The 26,570-nt window shown below is 34.4% G+C and overlaps 1 protein-coding gene across 2 annotated transcripts in view; it reads right to left on the bottom strand.

Annotated features, from left to right (window-relative positions):
* The window catches only part of PAWR (pro-apoptotic WT1 regulator), a 96,083-nt gene that overhangs the window by 24,698 nt on the left and 44,815 nt on the right, over positions 1-26,570 (bottom strand). For both annotated transcript variants that reach the window (XM_074375354.1, XM_074375355.1), the window contains exon 3: positions 9,756-9,887. In XM_074375354.1, coding sequence (XP_074231455.1) covers positions 9,756-9,887 — 132 coding nt within the window. The remainder of the gene's footprint in view (positions 1-9,755; positions 9,888-26,570) is intronic.

The following is a 26,570-nucleotide window of genomic DNA, read 5'->3' as shown; positions in this document are numbered from 1 at the left end:
ACACAATTCCAAGTTACATAAAACAACTGACAGTGCTAGAACAACTACCACTACATTTAAAAATTCACATTGCTGGTCAAACAAAACAAGACTCTATGTCTAATTTTTCAGACAAAATCAATCACTTTTTATAAATTATATCCTTAATTTGGAAGTATTTTACAAGCTCAGAAAATGAAAAAAAGGATCATCATTCATCATCCAATCAGCTTAAACCTTTTCAGAAGTCAACAAGCATTAAAAAATACAACACATCTCCCTTCCAGGCTTTTTTATGCCCTAAAATTTTTAAAAAAGCTACAACTCAACATACATATAGAATGATTAATGCTTATTTTAAAGACAGCTAAAAATGAAATGTGAGAAAGTACTTTTTATGCTGATTCTAAGCTACCCATAAAAGAAAACAATTGCTGAAAGTTAACATTAAGCATTGGGATGAGAAAACTATTACCTCACAATTAACCAGTCAGTCATTTCTCTGTTCAGTCTTTTGCAGTTTCATCTTAATAACACTGGTCAAAATTAAATAAGTCTTCTTAAAAACTGATGAGAACTCTTTTTTTTCTAGTTAATCATTAAAAATCTCCATGAGAGACTCTCTGAGTTATTTCTGATCTGGTTAAAATCAGAGAATAAGTTCCCTTTGTAAGATGACCAGATTCCAGACTGAAACAGCAAATACTGACTGCTTGCTGCAATACAGAACATCTCAATGTGGGAAAACAGTGTAAAAAACCATACGGTTAAGAGTAAGATTTAGATTGAAGTTCCAACCAGATAGGCTACCCTACCTGCGAGACTATGGGTAAGTTACTTAACTTCTCTCAGTCTCAGTTTCTTCACCTCTAAAATAGGAATAACAACTATGTCTATTTTACTGGGTTGTTGTGGGGATTAAATGACGTAAGTGATAAAACAATTGGCAAAACTCTTTACAACAGGCTAATACTTTAAATTTGACAGCTAAGATATTAAAAAAAACAAACCCTGGGGTATAGAAAAACCATTATTGAATTTTCTATGTGGAATTTTAATAAATCTGACAATTATTCCAAGTCAGTAAATTCCCATTATAACAGACTACATCATTTACTTAAGTATAACTTTAAGTAAAATAGAAACTTCTGGAAGGCAGGGACCCCCACCTTTGACTCTTTTCCCCCTCCAAAACCTCAGCTCAAATCGTATGCAATAAATATATATTGGCAACTTACAGAAATAACTTCCTTAGTAATCTACAATTATAGAAAAAGCACCACTTTGGAATTAACCAGTTGCAGGAAGTAAACCAGGTGACAAGGTGCTAAAAGTACCCATGTGTGTGGGCCTGACCCTTTAGCAGGATTACCTCTGGAGAAGCCATGCTTTGACAGTTGGTTCAAAGACATTTTAACCCTCCCCTGGGCATCAGCTGTTCTTACAGCAGAGACAGCAACAAAAGCCTAGCAAGAAAATTTTAAAGAGTTCTTATCTGCCTGTTATCTGCCTGTCATTAAAGTGTCAGCCTCTAAAGATGAAGCAGATTAATCTTTGTACTCTGTACACCAAACATGTAAAACAAATCTCCTATTTATAAAAATACGGTATCTCTAAGTGAATAACAACAAAGAAAATACTTCATAAAATCTATCTTGTAAACTACTTTTGAAACCATAGTAACTAGATTAAAATGTTTAATCACTGGTTATTTAGACAAAGTAGAAAGAAATAAGAAGGTATGTGTATCCAACTCAAAGTACATTTTATTGAATGCAGATAATAATGACTTCATATGGAACTTCCCCCTAAAGTTTCACAAAACAATATTCCAACTAACATTTTATCAAGATTCTTTCATAAAATTCTCTTATCTTATTCTATTATAAACTAAAGCTATGGCATAGACCTTAAATGATGTCTATCTAAATATGCATTAGAAAAAATGATAATAATGCCTTAAGTTCCAAAACAACACCTCTCTCATTTTAATTATAAGTGAAATATTTCAAAACATGACATCAGCTTGAATTATCCAGACCACCTCTTGCTGAAATGGAATAAGCAGAATTGTTTAAATAAGAATTGCCTTTGTTGCATTTACTGACTTGTGCATAACTGATATATCAATTGTCTTGGTATGAACAACCGGGCAATAAATAACATTTCTGAGGCATTTTCGCCTAACGTGGTAAAACTTAATATCATGACAGCAGAATTTTAATAAACACAAAAATGTGAAATGGAGGATGTTTTCAGCAACACTACACTATATTGGTAGCATACTACTTTTAAATACTTTGACCCAACTAGAAATGACTTAAAGTCAGTACAAACAACTTTCCACTAAAGCATACTAATAGGAAGTTGTGTAATATCAATTTTCTTCATTTTTTACAGCTTAAAAAAAAAAAACTAGTCACTTGAAATATATCTCAAATTTTACACATTTTCTATACAGCTAGTTTCGTGCAACTGATAAAATTACAACTCGGGCATATTTGATCAAATCACTCCATGTGCATGTCCACGATATGTAAACAATTAGAATGTAAGCCTATTTCTATAGAATATTCAACAGTTAAGATTCTAAAGCAGATAGACAACACTTAAGCTTATTTATTTGTCAGATTTGAATATAGCTTTTATTAGATTATACATTTTGTAGCTAAATGTTCTTTTACAGTGATTCCAGTAATCAAACAAACTCCATTGCTTAACATTGGAACGTTCCCTAAATCAGATAAACTATATTAGTATTGGCAGAGATTGTGAGGGATGGTAGCCTGTTCCTCATGTCTATTCAAAACTGACATTTACAGATGGAATTTAAAGTGATCTGTATGCCCTGCCAAAAAGAGGAAAAAGAAATGTTAGATAGAAAATACAAAATCAACCCTATAGTGCAGTGAACAGTCTCTTATAATTTAAAGAAAGAAAATACTTGCTGTTTCTATATCTATTAATACAAAAGTCTGTACAAACATACACCTTTGATTCATTAACTAGAAGCCTTTATATCTCTGTGGCCTCAAAGATTTCCAAGTAAAGAGTGAAAACTTAATAGTTACTGTAACTATTAAAGTTGACAATTCCATTCTAAATGTTAGTGGGGTGGAGGAGAAATACCAGTATCACTGAAACTGCTTATAAAAAATACAAATGCTAATAAGACTCTACTGGTCTTAAAAGTTTCAAAGACTATGTAATTAGACCTTCCAATAACTCTAAAGTCTATTATACAACTGATTTAAAATGTACTTTCCTGAAATAATCTTCCTTGCAGTAGGATGGTTTACATTACTAAAGGGAGGGGGAAAGACCTATGTAGAGCTTAGAAAATGTTGGCAAAGCACAGACTGTCTGGTGTAAGTTTAAATAAAACAATCTGCTTCATTTAAGCTTAGAATGGTCAAAAAGGAAATCCCATGAACATTGTCTTTACAGGTGCAATGGCAGATCACAACTTGTGAAGTATAAACAAATACAAAAGCAGATGTGAAATAAGATCAGACCAATACATGCCCAGGAGAATATAGTAAAATAATACTGAAGTTATTGAAATAAACTAATTATCAACAAAGCTAAAGCCTTCAGTAAAACAATGGCATAACGTGTTCACTGGCCCTCAACAGTAACCCCTCAGCACTAACTTAAAATACCTATACTGGTGTACAGAATATAGTAAGGTACATTGGTTAAGATGAATGCAGAACAAACTAACTGCAATGTATAATTGACAAAATAATTTTAAAATGGAAGTAAGAACATCAAATTAACAAAGATTAAAAAAGCAGAAACTATAGTCAATATTTTTAGTAACTATAAATGGAGTATAACCTTTAAAAATTGTGAATCACTAAATTGTATACCTGTAACATATCTAATATTGTAAAGCAACTATACTTCAATTAAAAAAAACACAAAACGGAAACTCTCATCATTCCCCCTCCTTTCCTGAACTAAATCGATTTAGTCCTAAAGCCGTTACGTGGGGCAGACCAAGCTGCAAAGGAACACAGTGGCCCAAACCAGGGTATCAGGATACAGAAATGCTACTCGATAAAGAGCTGCCTGGTAGAGAGAAGAGTCCAAGCAAACTGAAGAGAGCGTCCATATAGTAAGTAGGAGGATCTGGCCTGGCCTGAGAAATCAGAGCCTAAGCAGAATGAAGGGGGGTCTCAAAGCAGGAAAGGGAAGTCAGGTATCAGGTCTGAGGCAAGGGACGCTGAGAGTCCCAAGTAGGGTGTGATGGTCATCTTTTCAGGAGGGCAGCCCAGAATGGGAATTTAGAGCCCAAGAAGGGTAAAGAAGGTGTTCCTTCAAAGAGGCAGGCTGGCATGGGGAATTCACAGTCCTCGCAGGGTGTGGAGAGCATCTCTGGAGGGGATGACCAGGGCTGACATGCCAGAGCTCAAATATGATGAAGACAGTATCCACAGAGACTAGCAGCCAGGCCTGGAGGCCAAAACCCAGTCAGGTTGACGAGGGGTCCCCATGGAGAAGTAACCCAGCAGGACGTCTCAGTAGGAGCAGGAATAAAGAAAAGAACCTAGGGAAGTGCAGCCTGTCACAGGATGGCAGAAGCTAAGCAGGGTAAGGAGGGGAACCACAGAGGGGGTGATCCAGTGTGGGGTGATCTGGTGTGGGGAGCCACAATCCAGGCAGGGTAAGAAGGGTGTCCTGTAGCCTTACGTGGGATGCCCAGGCCTGAACAAAGTGAGGAGAGTGTTCATGCCCAAGGTAGAGCCAATGTGTGATGTCAGAACCCACTTGTGGTGAGGAGGACTTAAGTGTGGGGATGGAGTGGCAATGGGAGATAGGTTATGCACAAGGGAACTAAACAAATAGGAAAACATACTAAGAATAACAGGAAATAGGTTCCTCGATGTCACAAAAGGGGGTTACAAATACTAGATTAAGTCTTATGCTATGAGATTAGAATTGGCCATATCAGTATAAATTAGTTTCAATATCTACATAGATAGACAGATGTAGCTAGCTAGGTAGGCAAGCAGCAGACATATGTATATCTGTATATACATACATTTTGTAGATCTGTACATAGAGAGGGACTAGGAATGGTAACATCTCAATAACATGAAGATACCTACAGCCCAGATCTTGGCTTCAAAGTATCATTTTCTGGTAAAAGGAATCAGGGCTCCTTAGAGAGAAATAGCTGCTTCTAAGACTGGAGTAAGAAAGCTAAAGATGAGGCTGTAATATTTCATTATGCCAGAAAACAAGTATTCCAAGAATGATGGAGGCGCAGTAAAGGACACAAAAGGTTGAAGGGGCCCCCACAGGCCACATCCGGGATAATATGAATATTAAAGTAAATAATGATGGTATCGTAGGCAGATTAATGACCCTTAAAGATGTTCACATTTTGATCTCTATAACCTTCAAACATATTAGGTTACACAGCAAAGAAAAACTAAGGCTGCTAATCAATGACCCTAAATAGAGAGATTATACTGCGTTATCTGATAAGCCCACTGTAATCACAAAGGTCACTGAGAGTGGAAGAGAAGGACAGAAGACGGGCAGAAGGAGATAATGGCAAAGAAGAAAGGTCACAATGACACCATGTGAGAAGCACTCAACCCACCGCTGCTGACTCTGAAGAAGGAAGAGGGACAAGGACTACAGGGAGCAGCTAGAAGCTGGGAAAGGCAAGGAAACTAATTCTTCCCTAAAGCCTCCAAAATGGAATGCAGCCCTGATGTTAGCCTTTGATTTCAGTCCTTGATTTTAGCCCATTGAGACTCATGTGGGACTTTAAACTTACAGAAATACAGAACAGTGTATTTGTGTTGTTCAAAGACACCACATTTGTGGTAATTTGTTATAGTAGCAAGAGCAAACTAATACAGATGCTAACAAGGTATAACCCATCAGATAAAATAGGTAATAGTGAGTCAACATAGATATACAGATATAAACACATGATAAATGGATAGAGATAAACAGAAAGTCCAATGGGGATTAAGATATCTACATGGTTCAAAGCACTCGTGCACAAAATATTTATTAAGAAGGGGCAGAGAAGACTGGCGGACATCACCTTAATCACATGACCAAAATGATCATCATCAGCAATGAAACAAATTAAGATCATTGATCACCTGATAGGATACACAGTGAGAAAAACAGAGCACCAATCCTGTGATATTTCTGACAAAGACGTAAAACCTGAATCTAATTATAATTAAGTATTAGATAACCTAAATGGAAGGCCATATCACAAAATAAATGACCTATAATCTTAAGAAATGTTAAGATTAAGAAAGTTAAGGAAAGACTGTGGAACTTTTTCTGACTGAAGAAACTAAAGCTATATGACAGCAACTAAATACAGTGTGATTCTGAATTGGAACCTTTTGCCATAACTTAGGACATGATCGGGACAACAGAAGAAACTTGTTAAGGTCTGACTATATTAGATGGTACAAGAATATGTCAACTGTAATTTCCTATTTTTTAAAGTTGTATGGTGGTTATGTAGAAGACCTTGGTTGTAGAAAACACACAGTGAAGTTTGAGGATAAGAGGGTATCAGGTTAGCATCTTATTCTTACACAATTTAAGGGGAAAAAGTTCTCTGTGCACAATACTTGCAACTTTTTAGCACACTTGAGATGGTGTTAAAAGGCACATCAATAAATAATCAAATAAAAGAAAGGAGAAACATAAAATTTGTAACTGCCCTTTCACAAAATGCCATTGATTATATAAACTGATAAACTTTTTTCGTAAGTAATTTAGGCAATATGTATTACAAATTTTTTAAATCTTTAAAATAGTTTATGGCTTTTGGCCAAGTAAGTTTATTTCTGGTAGAAGTTTAATCTATACAGATGTTAATTCCAGTATTATTCTTAACAGTAAAAAACGTTAACCACTGAAAACTCCTATTAATGAGAAATCTGTGGCAACTATCAAACACATTAAAAAAGCAAATTCTATACCACTGAATATAATACACAAAGTGCTTTGAATAACATGAAAAAAATATTCATGCTGTAACACCTACAAAGATAATTTTGGCAATGTGATCAAAATTACAGATGCACATTCCTTTTCACCCAGAAATTCTAGTGGTAGGGTTTTATCCTACTTATTTACACACACATATGCAAAATAACATATGTTGGAAGTTTTTTCACCAACATACTGTTTGTAATAGAAAAAATATATATATAACCCAAATGGCCACCAACAGAAATGAGTTAGAAAAATGATACATCTATAAAACAGAATATTTTGCATTTACAAAAAATAATAGAGAAGCGCTTTATGTACTATTGTGGAAGTCTCTCCACAATATTAAATGAAAAGAGCAAGATGCAAAACAGTGCTTAAAATCAGGAACATATACACACACATACATACAGATATACATACAGATATGTTTGTTTATGGACTATCTTTGGAAGGACAGACAAGAAAAGCACTAGCTGCCTCCAAAGAAGGTAATTAGGTAGCTGAGGGAGACTTTTTACCACATACCTTTCTATGCTTTCTACATTTTTACCATGTGATAGTATGCTTCTTTTTAAATTAACTAAGTCTAAAGTTTAAAATTTAATAAGTAGTTCACAAAAATACAAGAGTAAAGAAAGAGAGCAAACTAGGTAATTTCCTCTTTCTTTTACATTTATATTATTTTTAAAAATTTCCATTGATTATGTATTATTTAATCAGATAATTAATGTATGACTTTAAAAACTGGCATGATTATCTAGGGAAAACATGGCCAATAATGTGTAAAATTAAAGTTAAAAACATGAGAATTTTAAAGGCTCATTTCTTATTACTACTACTGCATATTACCTGAAAAATGTCAAACAGAATCATAAATTACTCTAACCTTTCACAAAGCATACTGTTGTGTCAAATTCCTATTCCCATTTCATTCTTCATTTTTAAAAATCTGTTTCATTGAATGGCTCAAATTCACATAGATAATACTAAGGAAGTCTTTCTTTCTGTCCTATTCAAAAAAGCCTTAAAACAACCAATGATGCCTTTATTTTCTCCCTTTTTGTTGTTTTTTTAAGTTGGAGTTGTAAATAAAATCAATCCTATATGAGTAACAATATATGAGTTTAGATAGTAACTCAAAGAGAAGTCATCTACGTAGACACAGAGTTCCTGTTCCCATTCCAACTTCAGTGTGGCAACTTGGGACCCATGGGAGAGTCTTCGCCTCACTTTCATCCTAAGCACACAGCCTGGCAAAACAGAAACTTAGAACCAAGAGCACCACTGAGTCACATCCTAATTGCTAATGAAACAAACAAATGAACAAAAATGAGAGCAATGAAGGGTGGACCTAGGAAGAGGTCAGAAAAGCTACAGGAAAGAAGATAAACCAGATGAGGCAGAAAGCTCCCGAGAGCTCAGATCAGCTGAGACTGCTCCATATCCTGGTATGTACCTGGGACTAAGCTAAACACTAGGCTCCCCAGCTTTGCCTGGGTAAGGATTTCATTCAACAGAAGGAAATCAGCCCTCCTTCTAAAAGCTGCTGCCTGATGTTTTGAGTATGCCAGAATTAAGTGACATGAACAAGAACTGAAAACAAGACTCGATTCTTAATCAAAACGCTATATTGCCTCTATCCCAATAAATTAAGCCTATTTCTTCACGTGGAATAGGCATATTCAATTTCAACTTTGCTAGACAAAGGATACAAAGATATTTTAGACTCTGAACAGTCACAGAGGTGCTAAGAAGCACTGCTGGTGAGCCTACATCACATTATAATAGGCTACTCCTCCTCCTAGCAGTAGCAACTCGACTACAAGGGAGCAGATAAACCCGCGTCACTCTACGATTCTTTATGTCAATACATCTGCCTCAAAGAGCAGAGGAGAAAGAAGCCTTGCACTCGCATCCAAACCACTTCAGAGCATTTTGCCTCTCACTGCGAAATGTCTTTTATCATAAATTTGCAAATTAATAGACAAGTTTATATGTCATTTTTTTATCAATAAAATGCGAAGATGTTCGTACTGCTCAGAAACTCTTTAAAGTGGCATAATAAAATGCATTTAAAAAGTCAAAGCTGTACCTCTGAAAAGACAACACAGTAGCTGAAGATCTCAAAATGTCATCAAATTAAAGATTAGATTATATCGAGATCATTCCCAAATGACAATTTATATGGAATGATTTTGTAGAGGGACTTGCTTCAAACTGAGGCATACCAATACCGACAACTTTCAATTTTCAGTGCCACAAGAACCCAAGATAACAGCTAATTCAAAACTGACTTAAATTTTATTTTTAAAAGTATTTTTTAATTACAAAGAAACACTGATGTTTCTGTCGATTCACAATACTATATATTGTGTTTTATTATTATGCTTAAATATCTGAATTTGTAGGATCTTGTTATTCAACTCTTTATTTGCTACATAATTCTAGTGCAAATATAAGCCTAGAGCAGAACTGTCCACTCACTTAAACTCACTAATTCTGACTTCTTAAGAGCAAAAAGGTAATTATTTTTCCTGGTTATTTTACAGTTGATACTGTTTAAACCTGCTTAATCAGTCAGTCAGCAAATACTGATCAGGAACTAAGGACCAAGTACTGCTTACATTAAAAAAGTATTTGCATATAAGGAAAGTCAGTGGTTAAATCCGTGAAAATACTTAAATGGAGTTGATGCAACCAAAATGAAACTGGAAAAAATTATTAACAGTAACTTAAAAATGATCATTAAAACAGCTAGTGACATTTCAGAATTTTTAAACACTCACTTGCAGCAGATAGGAACTGCCTGGATCTAATAAGCTTGCAGCCTCATTCTGCATCGTGTTCTGTTGTGTAATTGCATCTTCTCGTTTCCGCTCTTTCTGCCCAGCTTCGTCATCTTCATATTCATCTAAGCACTGAATGAAAGAAGAGTTTCCATTTTATTTCCATATAATATTAATAAAATGTTTTGACAGTATATGAAGAAACATTTGATAGCATTACAAAGTATTTGTGCATTCAGAAACTAATTTACACAATAAAGGTGTCTCTTTCAACAACAGGTTCATTTAACTCCTGTAAACTAAATTATCTGCTTAAAATCCAAACCTCCACATTCACACCCCTGCCAACGTATCTTTTCTCTAGGCTCTAACTACCAGTGACAGGGTTTGCTTAAAGGCAGGGTTCACTCTAATTTTTTATTACTTAATCAAGTAAATGGGCTATCCATGGTAAACCAAGTAAATGGACATGTGTGAGGATAACTTACTGAGACAGGCCATTTTCTAGCTTAGTAGTACCTTTATGAGTATTTTCACCTGGGGAGTAAGTCGTCTACAAAGACTGTAGGACAGCTTATAATTTAAAGGATGGGTTTAATTTCGAAATGCATATATAGAAAAAAAGGTATTTCTGATGATAAGAAGAGCATATGGAAAAGCTTACAGGAAAGGGTGCTGTTTAAAAAGCTGAATCAATACATGTGTAATCTATCTCCAAACTTTTTACGTGAAAAAAAAAAACCCATAAACAGAAACAAAACTCTATCCATTACATCCATTGTGAAATGGGTCATCTGTTCCTTGCAACTAAACACATTCTTAACCAATACACTATCCTATAAGAGACAAAAAATCAGTAGTATCTCTGCAGGCGCTCTGTAAACACTAAGACACTGACAGCACAGAATGGCAGAAAAAACAAGAGGATTTACAACTTGTGCAAAGAGAAAAGAAAGACTGAGGCCGCTGTGATAACCAAGAAAGGTCACTGGGGCATGTGTAATAGGAGAACATAGCAGATAAGCAGAACATTCAGAGACACAAGGTCCATGGTTGCAGGGATGGAAGAAAGCATCTATTTGAGTCTTAAGTTAGGATGATGTGGAGAGAAAGTCGGGGGACAGAATGGAAGGAGTGAATTAATGAAACAAGTAGGCTGAGATTCCAGAGAATGTCCAGGGTCCTCTCCTGTAATGCACTAACTGTGTAGAGGTGTCACCTGGCCCTCATCTCCTCACCCTGGGGGAAATGGGGTTAGGTAACTGGTACAAGAAAAATGATAGTACTGTGGCTCCTGCTATTTCTGTGAGTAACAAACTGTTCTTGACTCTGACCCAGAGACAAGTGTCTTCTGCCAGGATCCATGAAACTATAGCAGGCCAATGCATTAACTTTCAAGCAGGGTAAGATCTTAGAACCTTCACAGTTCTTGACAGAAGTGAGGACTGGAAAGGTATATACTCTGATCACAAAGGAACATAAATAATAAATGGCCTGAGAAGTCTGGACTTTTCACTACATAACATGGAAAGATGTTATAGTGTTATAATTCTCTGGAATAGAAGTAAAACATGATCAAAACTGATTTGAGGGAAAGAGTCTGTATATAGCAATTCAGAGTTCTGATTAACAGGGACAGGGACCAAAAGTGGAGAGACTACTTAAAGAACACAGTAGGCAATTTGATCCTATGAAGAATTATATAACCTAGGAGGAAAACAGAACCAATCGAAATCTAGTAAAGGGCAGCAAAGTTTAAGAAATTAGTCCTGATTAGAAAAAGAATCTCTCTTAAGACTTTTAAAAAGACTTTCTCAAACCAATAGAGAGTATCATGTTTTATGCAAAATATCAACAAAATTCAAAAACAAAGCCAAAATTGAGATAACTGATGACCACTATCAACACAGGTGTTAGTATCATGCTGAAAGTGCTACCTAATAAAACTAGGGAAGAAGAGTAAGAGATTTCAGCATAAGAAAGGCAAACTTCTCATCATTTCAAATGATACAGTTTTGTCAACCTAAAAATATTTCAGAATTATTAGAGTTCTTTAAGATGGTTTTTCATTAAGTATACAAAAATTAGTAACTTCTCAAAGTAACATCAATAGCTAGGTAGCTTATATAATTTTAGTAGTAACCATAAGAAAAACTAAAAAACTATAAAACTTTACAGAACTTCAATAAAAATATACAGATACCAAAAAAAAAAAAAAAAAAACTTTACTGAGGGATATAAATTAAAACCTATTCTTAAATTAAGGGAAAAATGAATATTGTTAAGGTATCAATAGCCTATAAATCAATTCATAAGTTGAATTTACTTGGAAAGGAAAGGTGGATCATCTGGATGAGTAAATACCTGCAGAAAAACTGCTTTTTAAGGAAAGAGTTATGACAGAACACTCACTCTAGTTAACATTAAAGCGTATAAAACCACAGTACTGAAAACTGTATGATAAAGATCTTGGAAAAGAGAAAGAAGTAAAGAAATTCTTCAATACATAGTACTGAGACAAGAGGTCAACAAGAGTATGAGATCTGGAAAGAATAAAGAGCGGTCTCATCCAGTCTTCTACTCCGTGCAAGCAATCATTGTCTAGCACCTAGACTGCAAAACCCCCTGACCATAGGGTCAAATGTCAATAGCATGAAACCAAAATTCTTAAGTCAGAGAGTAGTACAGACTCCCTTGCCAGCGCATTAAAAGAAAGACGAAGAAAATAAACCGGTGAATGTTTGCTAAATGAATGAATGAGTTACCAAGACGAGACAAGTCAGGAGATGGACTGTGGCACCCCAAGTCAAAATTCTGAATGCTCTTTCCTTCACAACACTCTTACCCACTGACCCGAGAACCTATTTATCACACATAATTCACACATACTTCTTCACACATACTATCTCTGTGGAGAGTGTGTACATCTTACTTCCCAGTAAGCTTTTGGAATAGGGACTACAGGATGAATCACAATTTCCCTCCAAAGTTCTTCTAGAAACCAGTATGGTTCTTTTAGCAACAAGCATCTTACAAATTCTTTAAGCTTTCTTACTTAACTGGGATAAATACACGTGGAGGAACTATTTAGTCAAAATGGTAAGAAGTAAGAAAAGAAAGAAAGCAAAAACGAACTGAGTTAATGGACAAAGGTGGGTAAAGACATTCTCTATTTCTATTTCTTGCAAAGATTAATAATTCTCTGAGCACAGAGTTGGCTGGTATCCTTAAGGGAGAGAGAGCTGCTATTTACATAAGTACTAGCAAAAGAGAACCAAAAAAACCCTCTAAGCATTTTTTAAGAGATTCTTTCTGAATTATAAGCTTTTTATCTGCAAAAGAAAAATATGAGAAGAAAATAGTTACTGATTTTATATTATACTTACATCAACAATGTGAAACTGAATCTCCTGTCTTTCTCAGATCTCATTTATAGATAAATGTAAACATGTAAGTTATTCTCTCCTTTTACATGGATTAGACAGGAAGTTGCATGAGAACTGGGTTAACAATTATTTGAAATTGAAACCAAAAATGGAGATTTTATGAAATAATAAGCATCACTAATTCTCATCAAGCTCTTCGCTTTTCCCAAAGATGGATTTTAGAGTTCTAATATTTTAGCAAATAAAACCTCAGAACAAAAAGAAAATGTATTATTTTCATTGCTAATAACAACATGCCAATATTGAAAAAAAAAAAGAAGCTATTTTTACATGCTATAAAAATTATTCAGATTTTTGCTACAGATCTGAAAAGTAACCAAATAAAAAAGAAACTGGGTGGGTGTTGTTTTTTTTTTTAGGTACTATTAGTTAGGACTTTAAAAAGCTGTACTTCATAGGAACACAACAGAAAGTTCAGAAATAGATCCAAATACACAGACAAATTGTGTTTACAGTACAAGTGGAAACCAGGGGAAAGGGGGAAGGATGGTCTTTTTTTAAATATGTAGTTTGGGGATAACTGAGTAGCTATATTTAAAAAAATATATGACACTGGATTTATTCACATACCCAGATAAATTTCAGTGCATCATTAAAAATAAGCAAAAATTGGAAGACACTCCACCAAAGAAACTACAGGGATGGCAAATAAACACATGAAAAATGGCTCGTATCATTAGTTATGAGGGGAATGCAAGTGAAAACAACAGGCTACACACCTACTTGAATAATAAAATTAAAGACTGACTAAAATTAAAGGGTTAATGAGGATTTGAAACAACTGAGCATCTCGTATATTGCACATAGGAACTAACAGTGGTATGGTCACATGGGGGAAAGTTTGGCAGTTCTTATAAATTTAAATATACACTTACCATATGACCCAGCAATTCTACTCCCAGTTATTTACCAAGAGAAATAAAAACATATTCACTTAAAACTTCTATAAAAACTTGCAAAAAAATCAGTTTTCATAATAGCCCAAAACTTGAAGTAAGTCCAAATGTACATCAACTGGTGAACAGATAACCAAAGAGTAGTGCAGCCATGTAGAGGAATACTACTCAGTCACAAAATGAATGAATCTCAGAAACATTATGCTAAGTGGAGGACACCAGGAAATGAAGACTATATAGTGTATGATTCCATTTATATAAAATTCTAGAGAAAGCAAGATCAGTGACGGAGAGCAGATCAGTGGTTGTCAGGAGCTGTACCTGAGGGGAGGGGCCTGACCAGAAAGGGAGCAGGAGTGATGAAATGTTCTATATCCGGATTCTCATGGTGGTTTACCCAGTTGTGTACATTTGTCAAAATTCATCAAATCACACTCTTAAAACAGTAGCACGTTATTATATGTAAAAGATACTTTAATAAATGATTTACAAAAAAATAAATATCATGGAGGTACTGAACAAATATAATGAGCCTAAAAACAAGACTGAACCTAAACCTGATTAAGAGTCTAGATCCAACTGCCAATGATAGGAAACAGAGAGGGCAGAAAAACATTAGCCAACACGATAGAGATACAATCATGAAAAACCAGACTGTGGGAACTCTAAGCAGGCGCTGGAAAACTGTAAAGGACTAAGGAGCAAATATTGTCATCTGGGGCTACGTAAGGTCTGTTGCTTTTTTTTTAAACAATACTTCAAAAATGTAAAAACCATTTTTAGCTCTTCATTATACAGAAACAAGCCTCTGCTGATCCCTGCTATAACTATAAAATACAAATGGCCAGTTCTACAACTAATAAATTGTAAGAAGGGGAGAGAGAGTGTAAAGGAGAAGAGACCTACACATTTGAAACTCAAAGGATATATGAACAGATACCAATATACTGATCTCACTGGCATCCTTATCCAAGGAAATTATTTTTTAAATTATCATTTAGGAGACCGTTTGAACAATGAATATATGATAAAACCTGAAATTAAGTCTAAGGAGTTTCATGAGATTAAGGTAACTTTTTCAGGTTTGACTGTGATATTGTTCCTTTGTTTGAAAAAGATTCTTTATCCTTTAGAGATATATACTGAAATATTTAAGAATAAAATACGTCATTTGAGATTTGCTTGAAAATAACAGAGATAGAATCGGTAGTGTGTGGTGGTATAGGTAAGACGCAACTGGTCAGGAGCTGATCCCTGCTGAAGCTGAAGGATGTGGACATAGGACAGAGGTGACTTCGTTACACAATCCTCCTTACTTCTGTATGTGACTGAAATTCCCATAATAAAGTTTTTTTTTAAATAGCAATAAAATTTAACTGCACATTGACTAAATAACTAGAACTTCATAAGTATCTTTCCTATGTAGCATAACATTTCTGCCTCTAGAGAATGAAACGATGGAATATTACTTGAAAACTGTTTTCAAAAAATGGGAAATGTCTGCAATTTGATGTAGAGTGGAAAAAACTATGACTAACAAAGAAAAATAAACATTATCTCTAGATTTTCTTTTTTAAATGTTATAATTGTCTATAAATTATATGTTAGATTAAAAATTACAAGACAAGAACTAAAATTTTAGAATCAGAGAGACCTAGATTCAAATCCCAGGTTGGTCACTTAAAGTAGTAACAGCATCTGCTAGTAACTGAATATTTTCTAGGTGGGTAGAGCATGGTTAAGCATTAACATCTAGTATTTCAAATACAGGTAATTTTCACAAAAACCTTAGGAGGTGTGTACTACTTTATATAAGAGGAACGTGAGGATTAGAATTAAGTAACAGGCTTAAGGACACGAAGTTGTTGAGGGACACTGTCAGAACTCCAACCCAAGCAGTCTAACTACAAACCCAAAACTCCATTTTCTAAGGACCAGGTGTAACCTATTTATCATTCACAAAATCCATTTAGTGCTTTGCAACCCAAAGTTTTTATGAAGAAAAAGAGAAGGAACAGAACAGAAAGTTATCAGTGAGTACTTGTCTGTGAAACTTTGGTTTCAGATTATCTGTGAGTGTCCTGGGTCACTTTGCAAAACACAGAATTACTCAAAGTTACAGGAAAAAAGAGTGGCTATGAGTTGACTACTATTGTAGCTGGATGATAGATATATAAAGGTGCATTTACTTTGTGTATAATGGCATTTTTATCTTTTTTTCCATTTTAAAGGGACTTCTAGGAATTCCAGGTCTCATTTCCATGTTTATTTCAGTCACTGACAGCAGACCAAACCTCCCCAGGTCTCACTCATTACTGTACAAACTCTTATTTCCATATTGCTCTGTATGTTCCCTAATCTGATCCAACCCAGAGTCCCTCCTCTCCCTTCCATTCCTTTGTGTCCTCTGGAATTCCTGCTGATTAACATTTTGTTCTCCTCAGCTGCAGAATGAAACCTAGCTGGCTCCTGGAAAAAGCCCTTTACCCTGTAGCTCACTCAACTGGGAGTTATTTGTTTTTGAAGTTCTTTCATGCCTTCGGGCCTGGTGGGAGGATTATTCTTCTCTGACTATCTCTCTGGAGCAAGTATCTCCTCTGGCCACAATGCTCTAGGCCAATGATTCTCATTCAGTCAATACCATTCCCTGTTACAAGGCATGGAATTTAGTGGAGGCATTTTTTGGTCATATTGATGACTAAGAAATATTACTTGTTTATGGATGAGAAGCATGGAATGGATATTTTGCATCTGAAAAATTAGCCCCTCTAAGAAAGAAATGACCCACATCCCATTCAAATACAGAATGTAATACTGAACAGTCATGCAGATGAAAAATCTATTTATAACCATTCGAGCCTAAAAACATTTTACAGGGGAATGGGGAGATGAAGGTTCCAGGGTTTTAAAATATGTATTGATTTTTCCAGGAAGACAACTACCTTTTAAATCCAGGGAATATAATATGTTGTTTGTTAGTAATCTTATTTTTAAAAAGTTGCTCAACATTTTGGAAAATGTCACTAACAGCAAAACTATTCATGGTATTTGACTTACTAATAAAGCACACTTTTATCAGTCCAAAAAATGTTCTTTAATATATCAAACATTTAGTAAGTTCATAGACTGAAATAGCTAAAAAGGATCCATTTCATGGTAGCTTTTCCCTATCAATTTCATAAAGCAGAATTCCACAAAATTCAGGAATCCAAAAAAGCAACCAACATACCATTTGCCTACTTTAAACACAATTTTTATTAAAATATTTTAAAATGCTTTTAATATACAGAGAAGAGCATATTCCATGGGACTTTTTACTTTTGTTAATAAGAATTCTTGGACACTAGGGGTATACCTAAGCACAACAGACAATCATCACAACTATTATTTACCTCAAACTATGCACACTGAACCAAACAAGAAAATACAATTTTAAAAAAATATTTCAAATACATTAAAAACTGTTAAAATTAATTCAGAAAAACAAATGCTTAAGGTAAGTTTTGACACTTTTATAATCTGACAGAATAAACTGTGTAGTATGCTATCTAATTCTTGGAAGAGCTCACTAGAGATTGCTTCACATTCCTTTCTCTTTTTTCACATTTGTTCTCTTAAGTGAAGGGTCTTACAAATGATAATTCATTCATCTTCAAACACCATTGACACTAGTTCACAAAAACCATTAAAAAATACTAGTTTCCTTAATTTTCAGAATTCCTCCCAAAAAATGTACTATCACGTTCTTCTTTCCAAATGCCTCAGCCTATGTAATCTATGCACATCTGATCTTAATATAAAGAATCCACACAAATTCCTTAGGTGTTTTAGTTTTTCAATAAATTTTTTTAAAGTATAATTACTTCTCTATAAAACTCTAACACTAGGGAATAATGCAACACTTTCTTCATATAAATCAGAATGAGGAACAGAATTATAACAGAATAAAATGAAATTTCAAAAGCCAAGTAAGTTTAATTGTATCTATGTACAATAAATCATATAAATGTGGCTCTAGAAGTATGCTGATTTCCCTTCCCATTTAAAAGAAAATCAATTAAGCAATCTTAGCAAAGCTTTAAGGGAAAAGAAAAAATTATATATAGCTCTATGAAAAGGAAAAAAGTCTGTATTTGGGATCACACAGTTACAAACCATGAAAGGGGATAAGTGCCTGTGCTCTCCAAAATGCAAGTTACTCTGTCCAGGAAAGGTATTAGGGGAGTTAAGATAGATTCTACTCGTGTTCTTCAGAGACACCATGCCAATCCTATCAGTGCTGCTGCTTTCTTATCTGCTTCCCTCTCTGGTAATACCCTTTTTCATCCTCCATTAGTCCTTTATCTAGCATATACCACTCTGTCATCACTCACCCTCTGCCTAGCTTTTCCTTACCTTCCCTCTCTGCTCCCAAGCCAAGAGGTTTATTTAAAATGGTTAAACAAAAGAAACTTTCCAACATAACAAAAACTGAAGTAAGATCAAATTAATAAGAATCCCTATGTGAAAAGAACTGAGCAAAATAAATGACTGCTCTCTTCTCATCAGGTAGCTAAAAAGCCACATAGATGCTACACCTACAATGATTGAAAATTGCTACACCTACACACACAGTCCTAAGCTAGAAAGTTTGGGGACTAAACGGAATGACTTAAAATGTATGAATTTCCAAGACTAATTATTAAATACCCTGATTAACTTTGTAAATTAGCAATCAGTTTCATTGATCTTACTGAATTAGTTATGCTTTCTAACTTGGTAACATACTTGATTTTATGAATTTAAAAGCTGAGTTTGCACCAAGGGTAGCATTTCACACAAAAAAGAAAACTGATTTGTAAAGAATCTGAACATGTAACTCTCCAAAAACCAGGAAACGAAAGCAGAATTTCATTCTTCCACAGTTTTAAAGTACCTTTCCTGCCATTAAAATTCTACACCAATACTATCAGATATGACTCAGCCACGGATGATCCAACCACACTACCTTGTGCTGGGATCCCATCAGATCTCAGGGGATAGTAGTGTCAAGTTCTCTGAACAGCAATATTCATGATTAGAGAAGCAGCATTCTCATTTTCCGCAAACTCAATAAATAATAATAACTTAAAAACTATAGTTGGGTACTTTTTATTTAAACAGAAGATGATATTTTTCCTAACTGCAAAATTAATGTACATTACAAGAAAAATTTTAAAGTAGAGAAAAGAAGAAATTTAAAATCACCCTTTATCTTAAAATAAAATAAACCAAACTGTCATCAGTTTGGTACAAATTATTGTAGTAGAACTTCTTCCTTTTAAAATCCAGATTAATTGTAGGCATCTTATTCTGAGATCTACTTAGCTCATCTCTTCATTTTCAACAAAAATATTAGTAGCTGCATGGTATTATTATGAATTATGAATACAGCATGATTTGTTTGACCAGCTCTATGTTGTGGGACATATAGGCTAAACTGCCTTTCAAATAAATTTTTGTGCCTACTTCTAATTTTTGCAGTTCTTTAAACATGCTGCCAATTTTTCCTTCAAGAAAGTTAAGGTTGTCTCATCCTTACTGTTATTTTTTTAAACTCTCTCCAAACATATTAGACAAATAATGGTTTCACTGAACTCTAGTTAGCAGGATGAGTGTGTTCTCTTTTCATCGGCAATATGTATTACTTTATGTATCTTCACTTTCTTCACCGATATCTTCTCTCGATTTTAATACTGGTTTATTCATTTTCTTAGTATTTCCAAAAGCTCTTCATATAATAAGATAGTAATCTTTATCTGGCATACATTGTCAATTTTTTTCTAGCACACTTTTCAATTCTGTTTAATTCTGTTTTCCTTTTGAAATTTTCTCCCTGTGATTTTATGTTAATGTTTTTCCCACTTTAAGATCTAATTAATATATATATTTTCTAATTTTACCATCTCATTTTTAAACTTTGTTAACTCAGGTTTAATTTCTTGTATAGTGAGTGAGTTTGGAATCTAATGATTTTTTTTTTTTTTAAATGAAAAGCAATTGTTCTAGGCACAGACATGGAATAACCCAGAACCGCAACACTGGCAGTAGGTTGTATGAGCAATGTTCTGGGAGGAGTTCAGCATCCCCTCTAGGTTTCATACCTAGGAGCTCTGAGCAACTCCTATCTCCTCACCACCAATTCAAAACTGCTATCTTTATTATATATTTTTACACATGACTATGGTTTAGCTTTCTATTCTGTTCCATTGATCTACCTATGTTAAAAGCCAAATCATATTAGTTTCATCATTAAAAGTTAATACTATCTGGTAGTATCTAGCCATTTCCTTCATTATTATTCATTTTTAAAACTCTTGACCACTACCAGAAAACATATTCTCCTGGTAGAATAATTATTTAAATACATTTGAATTAATGTATTTGGAGAAAACTACTGATAATATTAATTAGCTGTGTGATCTTGTAAAATGGGATCAGCAGTACCCACATATTAGGGTTGTGCAGTGACTCAGAGCTAAGAAAATGCAAGTAGATATGCATCGTGGACAGACACGGCAAACAAGTGGAATCTGACTGCACTGGAAAGAGCCAAAAGCAGTGAAGTAGCAGTAACAAGATGACTCCTAGTTCATGGTATCATTCTTGCACGCAGATAATTTAAAAAGAGGAGAAATGATGAGGAGTTTGGTGTTGAGCATTTGAAATATTTGTGGGATATACAAGAGGAAGGGAAGGACCAAGGTAGAGATCAAAGGCTAAAATAAACCTTTTCTACTAAAACTGCAGGGGAAGCTCTCAAGATGGCTCTAAATGCAGATAAACTGGATGATAACAGGCAAAAATTGAGAGTGCTCTGAGAGAGGCTTCTCTAGTTTCTCTGAGAAGTAACTGTGTAACCTCTGCTGACAAACATGGGTAAAGGTTTAGGATAAGTTAGTGCATATAGATGGATTAAAAATTTTAAAAAGCTATTTGTAGAAATACAAAAGTGAGTGAAATAAAAATACAAAAAAGATTTCCAGACAAGCTGAGGATCTAGCTTAAAAGGAAAACCTTAAAGACTTCAAAGTGGGACCAATGTGTAATATCAGCTGTTACTAATTTAAAGCTTATTACTGCTATGAGTCCAATTCTACTACAGAAACTTATTCATAAATATTTTCAGCAAGTTGTCTAATTATTTTTGGAATGAGTAAGGAGGAGGGTCTCCCCATATTCCTTAACTGTTCAAACAGGTAACTCATTAATTGTGCAATTATCCTTGAATATAACAACTTTTGTTATTATCATTTTCCATCAACATCTGACTTTCCCCCACTGGATTTTTTTTTTTCTTTTAAGTTACTGAACTTAGTAAGAAAGATTCCAGGATCATATAAATTTTAGGTGAAAATTCTTTCCACAGTTTTATATTAAACACTTTTTTTATTATCTACAACTCAGGTCTCAACCTGTTTTAATGCTTGTTTTAATGCTTAGCAATTGAGAGTACTGGGCTTGGGTATTTATAACATAAAAATTCCTCAACATGAGTCACACAAACAATGCTAGGGAAACAAACTAGCCACTAGTGTAGGGAAAAAGACTATCCTCAGAAGGAACTACCAAGGAGACAAATATGTAAAATATATTCTTTCTTAAATGTATCAATGATAGCTTTTAAATAAGTATAGTGCTGAAGTTGGAAAAATAAACACACTTTTGTGTGTGTGTGTGTTTGTGTGTTATATATATTTTGAAGTATAGTCAGTTTACAATGTGTCAATTTCTGGTGTACAGCATAATGCTTCAGTCATACATGAACATACATACATTTGTTTTCATATTCTTTTTCATAAGTTACTACAAGATATTGAATATAGTTCCCTGTGCTATTCTGTAAGAACTTGCTGTTTATCTATTTTATATACAGTAGTTAGTATCTGCAAATCTCAAACTCCCCATTTATCCCTTTCCACCTCCTTCCCCGCCTGGTAACCATAAGTTTGTTTTCTATGTCTGTGAGTCTATTTCTGTTTTGTAAGTAAGTTTGCCTTTTTGTTTGTTTGTTTGTTTTTTAGATTCCACATATATGGTATTTTTCTTTCTCTTTCTGGCTTACTTCACTTAGAATGACAATCTCCAGGTCCATCCATGTTGCTTGTTGCTGCAAATGGCATTATTTTATTGTTTTTTATGGCTGAGTAGTATTCCATTGTATAAATATACCATAACTTCTTTATCCAGTCATCTGTTGATGGACATTTAGGTTGTTTCCATATCTTGGCTATAAACATCATACTTTAAGCTCAGTAGCCCACAAATTATTGCTTATACTCCTAGAGAAGAAATGTATAATCAAAGAAAACAAATAACCTAACATAGCTATATTTGGCTTTCAACTATTATCAGATTTAAACAATCTAATACTCACTGCCTTTCTTCAGCTACACCCAATGACTCAATCTAATCCTATGTTAATTCTTGAACTTCTTAAGATGTTTGGGCAACATACTTATCTGCTCTATGCTTCAGTTTTTTTTCCATCTGTAAATGGGGATAACATCAATAATTATGTCCCGTAAAATTGTAAAGATTAAAGGAAATAACATATGCAAAAAGCTAAGAACAGTGATGCAAAAAGCAACTTAGTAAATGTTTTATCATTACTATAACTCCCATCAAAGAACACTCAGATGTACATGTAAACATGCTAATAATAACAGCAATAGCTAACTTTTACTGGACATTTACGATGCACTAGGCATTATTCTAATACTTTATTAGGATTATATCATTGAATCCTCACAGTTAGGTACTAGTATAGATTTCTTTGGTCAATGCTGTTTCCACTGGAATCACTTTCTCCTCCATGCTAATTCACACAAGTATCCAATTCTCTCACATAGTAGACACTTCGCATTTATTGAATATTTATTGACCGAAACCTTGTCTGATTATTTCAAATGTAAAAATAGATTATGAATTATCAATTTTTAATTAGTTTTAGTTCTTGATTACGTACTGTATAGCATTGTTCCCTTCTTTCATGTTGCAAATCCTATCTACTTACTTAGGTTTTAAGGTTCCCAAAGGCAGAGACCTCATCCAGTATTGGTTCTGGATCCTTAGGTCTCTTGTCAGTAATATCTACATAATGGGAACTTAAGTACAAATGCAAATTCTCTAATTTAATATTTCCTAAGACTGTCCTATAAAATTTTTAAACCATTTTAACAGCAAATTTATTCACTTTTATTCAAAAACATTCCTTCTGCTTAAAAATAGTTAGAAAAATTCTCCTGTACACAGAAATAACTTCTGTTAACTACTTCCCATTTTATCACAGTCAATTTCATTATAGATTCTAATGAGAAACACAGGATTTTCAAGAACTCTCATACACAGTATGCTTAAAGAAACACTATATAAATGTAGTAAAGCCCTGTTTCTTCAGCACCGAACCAGCAAAACTTCCCTATCTCACATAATGAACATGGATCACTCTCAGTCTCAAATTCCTCCTCCCAAAGAATGAAAAGCAGTGATTAATAATTTAGAGGGTCTGAAATGAAGTCTAAAAGCATTATAGCCAGAAGCCCTTTTGAAACTTTTAAAATAAGTTATCTTACTCGTTCTTGTGGGAATGTTTATTTATAAACACACTCAGAATTTCCTACAGTCAAATCACCTATTGAGATTCTGGGAAGGGAGAGATAAGATTATAAAACAGAAGGCAATCACCCACATATTGCGATCTCTCCAACGCAATATGCTTTTTCCAAGAATTCAGAAATATTTGGATAAACACACTGACAGAATAATTTGTATACATACTTGAACAAAAGGAATGATAGCACTGAATCCTTTGGAACTGAGCAATTATCCTGGAATCTCTTTCATGCTTAGAGAAACAAAACTACCAAACAGCTTCTCTGTCTCCTCTGCCAGAATTTTCAATAATGAACATCACCAATGGTCAGTACTAATAAAAAGAAATTACTAAATAAGGGAAGATTATAAGAAAAGGGATCCTAGAGAAGAATAGGTGGAGAGTCATAGTTTTGCTAAGGTGTCCACATGCACAGCATAAAGCTCTGTAGAGGTCCTACAGAGGACCTCCCCTTTTGGTCTTGTGCGTGTAAAATTTATTCATCTCAGTCCTCTTTTGCCCTTAGAAACATCTGTCCAGCCCCTCTCAAGAAGCTTTACATTTCTGTTTAACTTTCCTCGTCCCCTGTGTACCTCCTTCCCTCCTCCATAGAGTCAATCTGAAAGTAATTTAATTTAAACTTATGAAATAAATCATTCATACTAACATATATTTTCAGTTTTAAGAACAGTTCCTCTCACAAAAAATAAAAAGTTTTGTCTATATAAATCAAAATAAAATTGATCCTGAATATAAGCTAGCACTTAGCACAGAGGCTGGCACACTACAGGCACCTGAACAGTAAATAAATGAACAACTTAACAAGTAAATTAATTCATCTACTTGAGTTTAGCATGCTCCCCATACATCAAGGATCTTTCCTTAGCACTCCCTTCATCCTCAATCTTCCATGTCTCACCCATCCCTTGGCCCCAGGACTCAAGGACTCAGTCCTATTTGCTGTACCTCCTTCCCTTATCCAGGCCTGCAATCATAAAGTAATCCAAGGAAGCAATCCAACCTGTATGACCGAGAGATTCTGTCTTCCCAAGCTCTTTAATACTTTGGATACCCACATCTCGGGCATGAAGAGAAAGGAACTAGGAGAGAACTGATTAGCTGGGAGTACAGGGGTACAGCTTAAAGAAACTCAATCCTGGAATGGTTTGATAAGTAGGGATCTTGGATGAGTGCTTATGAGTATATGTGTATATGCATCTAAGAGTCTGAAGTTAGGGGGAATAACTAAATTGTACTGGCAATGACTAGATAAAGAAAGTAAAAAGAGAACAAAACATTTAATCTCAATTTTGTCTAATTACCAATATAACACCCATCATTAAACAATGGGTTAATTTTACTTTAACTTTCATTAAATAACATTAAGCTCTATTTATGCCCTTAATTAATTCTCAGCTTCTATTGATTATACAGAGGTAGTTAACGAACATTTTTTAAAACATTTACAGAGAGAACACAACTCATGTTAACTCAAATACAATAGCAACACTAAAACTATACAGCAACTATCCACCAGACAGTGTTCCAAGTACTTTTCAGAGCATAACTCTTTTAACCCACACAACTCTATGAAATAGGCACTATCATTATCTGTATTTTACAAATTGGGACCAGGTAAGCACAAGCTAACAAGTGATGGAGCCGTGATTTAGAAGCAGGCAGTCTGGCTGCAGGGCCTACGCGCTTAACCACTAGGCCGTATTTACCATTCTGTGGTGCCTAGGTTTCAAATACAGCAGATATTTTATACAATGTTTATCAGCATTTTAAGAAATCATAAATACTTACAGATTATCTGAGATACTTACTACAAGGGAGAATTTGGGGTGGGGAGTGGATAAAAGGAAAAATACATTTCATTGAATTTAAGGATGTCATTGATTGAACACACACCATTATTTTGTGTGTCCTGAGGAAAAAAAATGTGCCAAACTATAACATGCCATTATTTTAAAACATATCCTTAAATAAAAAGTGGAGCAAAGTATAACTAATCAATGAACTACACTTACTACTTATCAAGGGCACTTCCAATATATGGTTGCTTAACAGATGAGGCCATGTAAAAGAAAATTAGCATTTCTTCAAATCTGCTTTATCATCCTGGGAATCTACATATTTGGAAGAAATTAAAAATCTGAGTGTAAGTTCTGTTTGTAGAGAACGTCAAGGTTATATGAAAAATTGGTGAGGGCATGTGTACTAGTTTGTTGGGGCTGCCACAATAAAACACCACAGACTGGGTAGCTTAAACAACAGTTTATTTTCTCATAATTCTGGAGGATCCAAGTGCAAGATCAAGGTATCAGCAGGTTTGGTTTTTACTGAGGCCTCTCTCCCTGTCCTGCAGATGCTGCCTTCTCACTGTGCCCTTATATGGCCTTTTCTCTGCACGTGCATCCCTGAGGTCTCTCCCTCTTCTTCTAAGGACGCCTCACTCTTACGATCCATTTAACCTTAAATATTTCCTTACAGGTCCTATCTCCAAATACAGTTATATTGGGCATTAGAGCTTCAAAGTATGAATTTGGGAGAGGTGTACAAAATTCAGTAGATAGCAACATATAATAGCTGATCTTAGTGAAACCCATTCCTGCAATACAAAACATCATATCTGTTATAGCAAGCTACTATTGAGCTAGCAGTATTCAATAGAAGCCATTTCTACATTAGGATTAACAATTCAAAAAAAAAAAAATAAATAAATAAACAAAGACAGAATAGCTCTTCATTTGAGACTAAAATAAATTACTCCATGGGATTTTTAAAAATTGTTTTTGAAGGCTCAAGAAAGTGTCCTTATTTTTGGTTTTTGCTATATTTTTATACTACAATCAAT

This window comes from Camelus bactrianus, chromosome 12 (assembly GCF_048773025.1).
Source record: "Camelus bactrianus isolate YW-2024 breed Bactrian camel chromosome 12, ASM4877302v1, whole genome shotgun sequence".
NCBI lineage: Eukaryota > Metazoa > Chordata > Mammalia > Artiodactyla > Camelidae > Camelus > Camelus bactrianus.
This window is presented reverse-complemented; position numbering and strand designations above follow the sequence as displayed.